Here is a 12,339-nt window from a genome sequence, read left to right as displayed (position 1 = left end):
ATAAGTTACATGATGTATTTTAAGTGCTCATCCAGATACTTCTTAAATGTCATGAGATTACCTGCCCCCATCACCCTTTAAAGCAGCACACCCTCTGTGTTTAAAAAAAAGTTCAGATCTCCTCTAAACCCCTTACTCTTAACCTTAAACTTATGCCCTCTGGTCTTAGACATTACTGCCATTGGGAAAAAATTGTCAGGATCTCGTCTGCCTATACCGCTCATAATTTTCTATACGTCAATCAGATTCCCCCATCAGCCTCGTTTGTTGCAAGGAAAACAAATAGAGCCTATACAGTCTTTGCTTTATTATTCTATTTGCTGAGGAATAACTTTATCTAGATGAAATTGTCCAGAAATATATTGCTTTGTTTACTTTATGACCTTATTAACTTGTGTCACTGTTTTGAGGAGCAATCAAGCTCTCTGGAATCAATTATCACTTTGAATACTGCATTTTGCAGCCCCTATACATCCCTGGGTAATTTGACTGTATAATACAGGTTTATTTGTAACAGCCCTTTAAAAGATTTTTAATTAATCTAGCAGGAATTTTGTGGAAACCTGACATCCTATCAAATATCCCCTCCCCTCCCTTCTCCACCCCACCCCCAAGAGTGAGAGCACATTGCAAAAGTTTAGAACTAGGAATGAGATAGAAACATGATTAAAATAGATACAAGCCTAATTTTCAGTACCCAGAAACACTGAATTCAGTCTGTAAAAAAAATGTAGAGACATTCAGAAAGATTTATTTTGCAATAATGTTGTTTTAGCTGAATGTTTTGTCCCTCTTTTTCTCCATGGTCTTGAATATTCCTCATTTTTGGATAATAATTCCCCTGTTGAATGCCTCAGTTGAATCTGCCTGAATCTCACACTCAGGCACTGCATTCCAGATCTTAAGAACTCACTGTGTGAAAAAGGTGGGGCAATTGGGAAGAGTCAGCATGGATTTCCAAAGGGGAAATCACGTTTAACTAATTTGCTGGAATTTTTTGAAGAGGTGACAGAAAGCCTCAATGATGGAATGCTCTTGATATACATGGACTTCCAGAAGATGTTTGATACAATGCCACACAAAAAACCTGAGAGGAAAATGAGAAGCCATGGCATAAAAGGGAGATTAGTGACATGGATACAAACTTGGTTGAGTGATAGGACACAGAGAATAGTAGTCATTGGATTCTTTTCGGGCTGCAGTGGGATTTGGAATGGAGTTCCCCAAGGTTCAGTTGGGACGTTTGCTTTTTCTGATATATATTTGTTTATATAAATGATCTAGATTCTTGGTGTGCAGGGAATAATTTTAAAGTTGCAGATTACAGAAAATTTGGAAGAGTTTTAACCTGTGAGGAGTACAGTGTGAAACTCCAAAGCGGCGTTGACAATTTGGTGAAGTGGACAGATGAGTTTCAATGCAGAGAAGTGGGAGGTGATGTACTTTGCCTGGAAGAGCATTAAAATCTAGTATAAAATAGGTGTTACAATTCGAAAGGAATTGTAGGACTAAAGAGAGCTAGATATATATGTGTACAGATCACTGAAGGAGGCAGGACAGGCTGAGAAAGCAATGGATAAAGCATAAATTAACCTCAGCTTTATTAATGCGTCAAAGAGCAGTTGGCCAAGGATGTGATGTTGAGCTTATATAAGACACTTGTTAGGCCTGAATTGGAATAGTGTGTTCAGTACTGGGAGTCATATTATAGGAAAGATGTGAATGCATTGGAGAGAGTGCAGATGTGATTCACATGAATGGTTGAAGGGATGGGCAGTTTCAATGATGAGGATAGATTGAAGAAGTTGAGACTGTTCTCCTTGGAGAGAAGTCAGAGAGGAGATCTGATAGAGTTTTCCAAAATCGTGAGCTGGCCATATAGTGTAAATGGGAAGACTTTATTCCTACTCCTAAAAGAGCAAGAATGAGACAGCATTTATTAAAATTAACCTGCCAAAGAAGTAAATGTAAGGTGGTAAGAATGTTTTCACTCAGCAAGTAGTTCGGGTATGGAATGCACTGCCTGATTCAAGCGAGGCATTCAAGAGGCCAATCAGTGTTTGTTTGGATAGAAATAATGTGTCAAGGCATGGGAAGAAAAACAGGAAATTTGTAGCAGTCAATGATGCTTATTTGAAGAGCTGGCTGGTATCGACATGATGAGCTGAATGGCATCCTTCTGTACTATAGGACTTCTATAATGCTGTAAGATTTTCCTCAGGTTGCTATTGCTTCTTCTTCCAGTTATATTAAATCAGTGTCGATAGGTTCTCCATTCTTTCACCAAAAGTGAAATTTCTTGCTTTCTACTCTGTCTAAGCCCCTCTTAAACGCCTCTATCAAATCTCCTCTCAATTTCCTCTTCCACATGGAAAATGACATTAAACTTCTTTCATCTGTCTATGTAACTGAAGCCAGTCTTATTAACCATATTTTGTGTTCTCTCTAATGTTGTAAGGACCAGCAATAGCTATGTATGGTGTCTCCTTCCTAACATGGGATTCTCAGAATGGACTGATTAATCCGGTTGAGGCCAAACCAATTTTATACAAGTTTAGCATAACCCTCTTGCATTTATACCATATATCCCTATTCTTAAAGGCCAGGACACTGTATGCTTTAATCACTATCTTCAACGAGCACTTTCAATGATTTAGGCACTTTTACACCAAGTGCCTATGCAACCAACCCATCCATTTACCAACCGGTCCATATCATTTTGTAGTTCTCTACTCGACTGCCAACATTCACAAAGCTTCCGAACTTTGTATAATCAAGGTATTTGGAAATTGTGCTCTGTACACCAAGGTTTAGGTCTTTAGTATGTATCAGAATAAACAGAAGTCCCAAACTGACCGCTGGGGAGCTCCACTGTAAACCTTCCGCCTTCCGACTAACGATTAACCGCTGTTTCCCATGCTGCAGCAAATTTTGAGTTTGTGTGATAGCTTTGGTCACATGTCTAATGTATGAAATAATCAATTATGTAATCATAGGCAGTATTCCCAGATAATTGTTTACCTGACTTTTTAGTGATAATGCTGTCTTATGATCCAGTGGGGATCTATTTTCATTCAAAAGGAAATCTAAATGTTTACTTTAAACCTACCTAACAATGCCACATGATTGCAACTCTAATCAAAACAAACATCACTTTGTATATTAGAATCAAATAAGACAAACATTATTAACACAATTATATAGTTTATAATTATACATTTTATGCAATATGTTTTACTTCTTACTTGTCCCAAGAATTTTCTTATAAGACATATCAATCTTAAAGTTGACAACGCAGAATGGAGCTGGAGGAACACAGCAGGCTAGGCAGCATCAGAGCACTTATTCTTAAAGTTAGTTGCTTACACTGGGACCAACAGTAGCAATATATGGTACAGTCCTCTGGAGAATTCTCCTTACTTTGAGATGTCAGAAATTAAACTTCTGTTTACTAGCTCTTGAAAGTGGATTCGTTTGTCTCTTGTTCTGATTATTTTCCAGGAATTCCTAACCAATCTGGTTGATGCTTTCTCTGCCACAGCAGTGCATAGAGGACCATTAGATTTTTCCAGTTTCAAACCAGACAATCATCCAGCTTCTATTCCCTCACAAAATTCAAACTGAGGCTAGCCTTACCAACATTCCATACTGCGGATGACCATAAGACCATAAGACGTAGGAGTGGAAGTAAGGCCATTCGGCCCATCAAGTCCACTCCGCCATTTAAATCATGGCTGATGGGCATTTCAACTCCACTTCCCTGCACTCTCCCCATAGCCCTTGATTCCTTCTGAGATCAAGAATTTGTCAATCTCTGCCTTGAAGGCATCCAACGTCCCGGCCACCACTGCACTCTGCGGCAATAAATTCCACATGCCCACCACTCCCTGGCTGAAGAAATGTCTCCTCATTTCCGTTTTAAATTGACACCCTCTAATTCTAAGGCTGTTCCCACGGGTCCTAGTCTCCCCGCCTAACGGAAACAACTTCCTAGCATCCACCCCTTCTAAGCCATACGTTATCTTGTAAGTTTCTATTAGATCTCCCCTCAACCTTCTAAACTCTAATGAGTACAATCCCAGGATCCTTAGCCGTTCATCATACGTTAAACCTACCATTCCAGGGATCATCCGTGTGAATCTCTGCTAGACACGCTCCAGGGCTAGTATGTCCTTCCTGAGGTGTGGGGCCCAAAATTGGACACAGTATTCTAAATGGGGCCTAACTAGAGCCTTATAAAGCCTCAGAAGCACATCGCTGCTTTTATATTCCAACCCTCTTGACATAAACGACAACATTACATTCGCTTTCTTAATTACGGACTCTACCTGCAAGTTAACCTTTAGAGAATCCTGGACCAACACTCCCAGGTCCCTTTGTACATCTGCGTTGCGAATTTTCTCACTGTTTAGAAAATAGTCCATGCCTGTATTCTTTTTTCCAAAGTGCAAAACCTCACATTTACTCACATTGAATTTCATCAGCCATTTCCTGGACCACTCTCCCAAACTGTCTAAATCTTTCTGCAGCTTCCCCACCTCTTCAGTACTACCTGCCTGTCCACCTATCTTTGTATCATCAGCAAACTTCACCAGAATGCCCCCAGTCCCTTCATCCAGATCATTAATGTATAAGGTGAACAGCTGCGACCCCAACACTGGAACCCTGTGGGACACCACTCATCACTGGTTGCCATTCCGAAAAAGAGCCTTTTATCCCAACTGTCTGCCTTCTGTCGCACAGCCAATCCTCAATCCAAGCAAGTAGCTCACCTCAAACACCATGGGCCCTCACCTTGCTCAGCAGCCTCCTGTGAGGCACCGTATCAAAGGCCTTTTGGAAGTCTAGATAGATAACATCCACTGGGTTTCCCTGGTCTAACCTACTTGTTACCTCTTCAAAGAATTCTAACAGGTTTGTCAGGCACGACCTCCCTTTACTAAATCCATGCTGACTTGTTCTAATCTGACCCTGCACTTCCAGGAATTTAGAAATCTCATCCTTGACAATGGATACTAGAATTTTACCAACTACCACGGTTCGGCTCAGCGACCTATAATTTTTCATCTTTTGCCTTGATCGTTTCTTAAACAAGGGGGTTACAACAGCAATTTTCCAATCATCTGGGACTTTCCCTGACTCCAGTGACTTTTGAAAGATCACGACCAAAGCCTCCGCTATTTCCTCAGCCACCTCCCTCAGAACTCTAGGATGTAGCCCATCAGGGCCAGGAGATTTATCAATTTTTAGACCTTTTAGCTTTTCTAGCACTTTCTCTTTTGTAATGCCTACCATACTCAACTCTGTCCCCAGCTCTCCCTAATTGTTGGCATACTACTCATGTCTTCCACTGTGAATACTGACGCAAAGTACTTATTAAATTCTTCAGCTATTTCCTTATCTCCCATCACTGTGCTTCCAGCATCAATTTGGAGCGGTCCGATATCTACTTTTGCCTCTCATTTGTTTCTTATGTATTGAAAGAAGCTTTTACTATCATTTCTAATATTACTAGCTAGCCTATTTGATCCTCTCCTTCATTATTGCTCTGACAAAGTTAGTTGTTTTCATTCTGCTTACAGAACATATTTATCTAATTATCATTTACTTAGGTTGTCCTTTCTCACTGAGCTTCAAACAATGTGAGTTTCAAACTGTAACTAACTCTCTCAGCAAAACATTCAGATAAACTAAAATCAGAGCCTCCCCTTAAGCTTCACCAATCTCCATGATGGTAGTGTCTGCCCTGGGGTATCTTTAAAGCAACTTTTAGAGTAATTGTCCCTAATTTGCAACTTTTCCTTTAATGAATTCCTTTCAGTCTATACTGAATGTTTGTAAATTAATTTATCTCTACTTCTCAAAACGAAGTATTTGTTTATTTAGAACATCCTTATTGAAGGAATGTCGACATCACGTCTCTTGGTCTTTAGCTAAGTTAATTCAATTTTATAGTTCAACTATTTTATATATCTCTGTGTTACTTTGATTTTATTAAACAAATATGGATTACCTTTTGATCTGCCATTTCTTGAGATGATGTGGAAGTGCCAGTGTTGGACTTGGACAAAGTCAGAAGTCACATGACATCAGGTTATAGTGCAACAGGTCTATTTGAAATCACAAGCTTTCATAGCACTGCTGTTTTATCAGGTAAAATGGAGGAAAGTGTCCAGGCACAGAATTTATAGGCAGAGAGATCATTGCATTTCTTGAGATGTTCTTGCAATGTCTAGAATCCAGCATTGTCATTACTTTATGTATGCAACTTTAATCTTCCAAAAAACTAAAAGTTACCTCAAAAATGTTGACATGAACTATGAACTACATGTTCACAAAAATTAATAAATCTTGATGTTTCACTCCAGGGTCAAACCAAGGATGTGGTGGATACTTAAGCAATATCATGGACAACATCAGTTCTCCAGATATTAACTTCGATGGCAAATATGAAAATAACTTAGACTGCGTGTGGCGCATAGTTGTACCTTTAAACAAGATCATCAACATGACTTTCACAGTCTTTGTACTGGAGGGCCCATCGGAAGGAATTTGCAAATCCGATTATGTTAATGTAAGTCTTTTATAATTGATTAGAAGCAACATTGATCAATTTTCATTTCAGTTTAAATCAAAAACAGATACACGTTTACTGAGATATTACTGTGTATTTCCAAATCATCTTGGTATGAAAGTAGCAGTAATTAAGAGCTCATGTAGTCTGTACGACCTCATGTTAAAGCACTTAAGGGCATTATCCAACAATAAAAATCTTGCTGAGATTGTTTTAATTGAATAACTTTGCAGATCTTAGTTGGTAGCGCATTTTACAAATACAGGCCTTCCATCGTAATATTTTCAAGAAATAAAATGACGAATAACAAAGTAAACCCGATTGACCTGACAAACAGTAAAGAGAAAGCCTCACAAGGCCACAGAAATCCCAGAATTTCTGGAATATTTCAATATAACTACAGTGTAAGCACTGCATTGTGCCATTTCTTTTCCAAGGCATTTTCAGTAAACCTCAGTAAAGTTTCAGACTTTTGCTGAAACATCACTTTGTCCAAACCTCCTCAATTGTTTACAGTGCATTCAAAGTGGGCCTTCCTAAATTCACAACTGTGCAATTACATAGCTTTGCTGTCATACAAAAGACAAGCTCCTGTCTGTTTCCTAAGTTTATCTGACTAACGCACACCCAAAAACATAGGTGCCCAAATGCCACATGCCTCGGTCACTGTTCAACATTATACTAAAACCTTAAATTTGACTTTTTTTTTCACCTCTCAGCCTTTTACATTCCCTGAACTTTACCATTCCCTTTCTTCAAAGAAAAGAAACAAAAGACAGATTTTCAGCTGTCATGACCGGACATAAATTATCATGAGGTTAGAGACTGTAAAGCAGAAGTTAAAAGGAGTGAACTGTGAACTTAGCCGTTATATAGCAAAGGATTGTCAACCTTGGATAAAAACTCACATAGAGGACATTTACATTTGACAGGGTGCCAGAAAATCATTTATAACATGACTGAAAAGTTGCAGTTACTGTTTGGGTCCAGGGAGTAATTTTCGATTGAATGATTTGTTCAAATGGCAAGAGAAATATCGATTAAACTGCTACAAAATACTATATCAGGTGTTGAGAATAACAGGTCCTCACAATGTTATTTTTATGTTAGATTAAATCCTTAAGTTAATAACAAGTGGCTGGTAAGTAACAAATATTTAATTACACAATGAAAGAAAAACAAAATTTTCTGCAAACTAAGATTATGATCAATAATTGTAAGCTTGTGATTTTGTTTTTTTAGATTTATGACGGAGAGGATATAAACAGCCCATTAGTAGGCCCTTACTGTGGCTCTGAACTCCCACCTTCCTTTGTCTCATCCAGTAACTTCCTTACTGTGAGATTCATCTCTGGCTCCTCAGTTGAATTAGCTGGCTTCAATGCAACATATGTAGCCAATGATCGTAAGTCAAAATACAGTACCCTTAAACAATTGTACAAATGGCTGAATATGTTATGTGTTAAGGAAGGACTTCATATTTATATTAACTAGAATATCGCATTTAGAGAATATGTGTTAAAAATGTCACTTGCAAAAATGGAATGCTTACGTAAATTCAATTCTAATCAATTCAGTGTCACTTTATTTATGATATGAAAATTCATATTGGCACATTGCTCATATGTGTACTATAATATTACGTATAATAGCAAGAAAAGAAACAAAATGCCCCCTCAGGTTAAAGTATTAAAATATTAAAAACTACCCAAGGTATTCAAAGTATCAGTCAGAGTAACATGTTGAGAGTAAGAAAGTAGCAAAATCTGACATTGTCACCAACACACTTTGAAACTCATTGAATTTTTCTTTGATGCATAACAAGAACTCTATCCTTACCTTTGCCATGGCTGATTGAGCATGGGTGATACATTGAACTTAGGCCCTTTTTGGACTGCCTAAGTGAATACCAAACCATTTGTGCATGCAGCCAGGGAATTTTCCAATGAGATAAGTTTAAAAATGGCAGTCATAAAGTTCAATTCACCTTTGATTGAGCAAAGACCCATGGCAGGATAATTTCATTAAGTGAAAATCTCAGTTAGAGACCAGAGAATGGTGGCGCATTAGTGGAAATGTTCAAATACTGCAACAGGAAATTTTAATTTTAAGGACTGCTGGAGGTGAATTTCACAGAGATTTGACAAATTGATTGCTGTGCCTTTGGTGGAAGATGTTTGAACACACTTGAATACTCATTTCTTCAAGATATAAAGGCGAGATACTGCAGACACAGATCTGAAACAAACAGAATGCTGGAGTTAGCGTCATAGAGTCATACAGCACGGACACACATCCTTTGGCCCAACTCGTCAATGACAACCAATTTTCCTAAACTGAACTAGTCCCATTTGCCTGCATTTGGCCCGTATCACTTTAAACATTTCCTCTCCATGTACCTGCACAAATGTCTTTTAAAAGTTGTGATTAAACTCAGCAGGTCTGGCAGCATCTGTGGAGAAAAAATAGGGTTGATATTTTGTGTCCAGTATGACTCTTCTTCAGACCTGGAACTCGTTTAAGCAGAGTTCTGAAGAGTCATTATGGACCCAAAGCATAAATTCAGTTTCTCTCTCCCCAGACAGTGTCAGAACTGCTGAGTTTCTACAGTCTTTTCCAAGTTCATTTTTTCAAGGCCCTTTCATTTCTTTTATCAAAGTTATAGCAGACAATAAGGAGAATAGCACTATTTTGAAAGAATATAGGGTCAGATCCACGCCATACCTAGGCAGGCATGCATGAAATGAAAGTATATTGCATTTCCAGAACTAAAATCACTCACCACGACACCAGAAAATTCATTGCTCAAGAAACTTAGGAAACCTGGCAGCATTGGAGTTACAGTTGCAAGTGCAATATGACTCTTCTTTAGAACTGAGTTTCTCAGGCAGTTGATAGTGATAATGGGAACTGCAGATGCTGGAGAATCCAAGATAATAAAATGTGAGGCTGGATGAACACAGCAGGCCCAGCAGCATCTCGGGAGCACAAAAGCTGACGTTTCGGGCCTAGACCCTTCATCAGAGAGGGGGATGGGGTGAGGGTTCTGGAATAAATAGGGAGAGGGGGGGAGGTGGACCGAAGATGGAGAGAAAAGAAGATAGGTGGAGAGGTAGGGAGGGGATAGGTCAGTCCAGGGAAGACAGACAGGTCAAGGAGGTGGGATGCTTTTATTTCAGATCTCCAGCATTTCGCTTTCATTCACCTCTGATTTTGTTTATTTACACCGCAAGTACTTCTTTAATAAGAAAATACATACAACAAAACAAGTTGATAATTGAACAAAATAAGAAGCATTCCTACACATACAAAGCTTTGCTTAAATCATGTTCCATAACAATTCTGCAATAACTTAGTTCTGATTTCCATCTGAATGTTGATAGTGCATTGGTGCCACCTGCTGTTCCTCATCAAAATGTCAAGGATCTCTCCAGCGCATAACAACCAGTGGGAATTCAGTTTTAATTTTATCATGGAATGTGCTTCTGCTCTTTAAAATTGTTCATTAAATTAAGAAAAGCAAATGGTGAAAGCAAAAAAGCTACAATAATCATATGAGTTTTACAAAGCACCAAGACATAACTTATTCATTCTGTTTGCAATTGCAATTTGCCGATTTGTTTGTTTGTTTGTTTATTCTCTAGTGGTCTGTGGTGGAAATTTCAATTCTACTGACATAACTCAGATCATTACACCTCCTGGCTACCCGCACGATTATCCGCCCCTCACCAAATGTGACTGGATCATCGATGCTCCTGCGCAGGAACAAATCTGGGTGACGGTACAGGAATTCAATTTGCCAACCAGCCCAAACTGTACTGGAGATTACCTGGAGATTAAAGACTGGCCATTGGTTAGTCAGAGATACAACTATTATTGATATACTGTACCAACGTAACATATGCACAGTGGCCTAATCTGGATTCAGGGAAGAAATGGTTCTTCAGTATAATACCATTAACTCTTGTACAATCTTTGTGTTTAGGCAATGTATTCATGCAAATTGACAATTTCATTGTGACATTTCCGTCACCTCCCCAGCCCATCTGCCTCACTGCCATTTTCTATAGAACTCTCTCTTGAAATAGGTGAAATTCGTTCTTAGGACACAAAAAGTCTTGGGTTTCATTCTTCATTTTAAAACAAATAAAGGCAAGTTTAAAGGATTAAAATTGAAAAATTGTAAATAAAGGTAACTAGATGTTTCCTGAATACGCTAACACACCTGTGTATCAAAAATGCATATTATATGGATGCCCTGTGCAACCTGTTGTAATCCAAGCTATTGGTATTATTTGGCAAATCACGTCTCAGAATGAAACCTGGCTTAATAGACCAGATTTTCTTTCCGTTTAGTTAGTTCGTTTGGCAGTTAATGAGACAAATTCACAAAACTGTGAATTTTCTTTAACGACAGAACAGAAGTTTATTGCACAAAAGAAGAAATAAGAAAAGTCATCAAAAAATTAGTATTAATATAATAAAATAGAAGCTCAAAACGCACATTGGAACTAATTTTCAACCTGTTTTCCAACGCTCTGTGTTACAAAGACTCAAGTCAAGGGTAAAAAAACCTTCAACTCAACTCCTTAGCGTCCTATCTAACTGATTGCTCAAAGTTTCTTTGCCATGGGATGTGAAGAGAATTCATGGAATCTTGTCTGAATCTGAGAAACTAAACTTTATCAGTTCTAATAACCAGCAGATTTCTAACCAAACTCTCTTGGTTTTCAAGTTTGACAACTAATTGAATTGATTTAATTGAATTAGCTTTATTGTCACATGTACTGAAATGGCTACAGTGAAAAGTTTATAAGGTCACTGTATTACAGCGCCATCTTAAGAACAAGAAAAAAAACAAAGAAAATTACAGCACAGGAACAGGCCCTTCGGCCCTCCAAGCCTGCGCCGATCCAGATCCTCTATCTAACCCTGTCATCTATTTTCCAATGTATCTGTATTCCTCTGTTCCATGCCCATACATGTATCAGTTTAGATACATCTTAAATTATGCTATTGTGCCCGCCTCTACCACCACCGCTGGCAATGCGTTCCAGGCACCCACCACCCTCTGTGTAAAGAACTTTCCACACATATCTCCCATAAACTTTTGTCCTCTCACCTTGAAATGGTGACCCCTAGTAAATGAGTCCCCCACTCTGGGAACAAAGCTTCTTGCTACCCACCCTACCTATACCTCTCATGATTTTGTAGACCTCAGCCAAGAGTCCCCTCAACCTCTGTCTTTCTACTGTAAATAATCCTAATCTACTCAACCTCTCTTCATAGCTAGCACCCTCCATACCAGGCAACGTCCTGGTGAACCTCTTGTGGACCCTTTCCAAAGCATTCACATCTTTTTGATAATGTGTCGAACAGAACTGTGCGCAGTATTCCAAATATGGTCGAACCAAAGTCTTATACAACTATAACATGGCCTGCCAACTCTTGTACTCAATACCCTCTCCGATGAAGGAAAGCATGCCACGTGCCTTCTTGACCACTCTATCGACCTGCATTGCCACCTTCAGGGAACAATGGACCTGAACACCCAGATCTCTCTGTACATCAATTTTCCCCAGGGCTTTTCCATTTACCGTATAGAATTGGATCTTCCAAAATGCATCACCTCGCATTTGCCTGGATTGAACTCCATCTGCCATTTCTCCGCCCAGCTCTCCAATCTGTCTATATTCTGCTGCACTCTCCGACAGTCCCCTTCACTATCTGCTACTCCTCCAATCTTAGTGTCATCTGCAAACTTG

General features: G+C 38.9%; 1 protein-coding gene across 2 annotated transcripts in view; it reads left to right on the top strand.

Moving 5' to 3' along the window:
- Positions 1-12,339, top strand: part of cubn (cubilin (intrinsic factor-cobalamin receptor)) — a 283,762-nt gene that overhangs the window by 250,330 nt on the left and 21,093 nt on the right. For both annotated transcript variants that reach the window (XM_048561565.2, XM_048561555.2), the window contains exons 45-47: positions 6,369-6,574; positions 7,817-7,979; positions 10,219-10,427. In XM_048561565.2, coding sequence (XP_048417522.2) covers positions 6,369-6,574; positions 7,817-7,979; positions 10,219-10,427 — 578 coding nt within the window. The remainder of the gene's footprint in view (positions 1-6,368; positions 6,575-7,816; positions 7,980-10,218; positions 10,428-12,339) is intronic.

Source organism: Stegostoma tigrinum, chromosome 2, assembly GCF_030684315.1.
Source record: "Stegostoma tigrinum isolate sSteTig4 chromosome 2, sSteTig4.hap1, whole genome shotgun sequence".
In the NCBI taxonomy this organism is placed as follows: Eukaryota; Metazoa; Chordata; class Chondrichthyes; order Orectolobiformes; family Stegostomatidae; genus Stegostoma; species Stegostoma tigrinum.
Note: the sequence above shows the minus strand (reverse complement) of the source record. Positions and strands in the feature narration are given on the sequence as shown.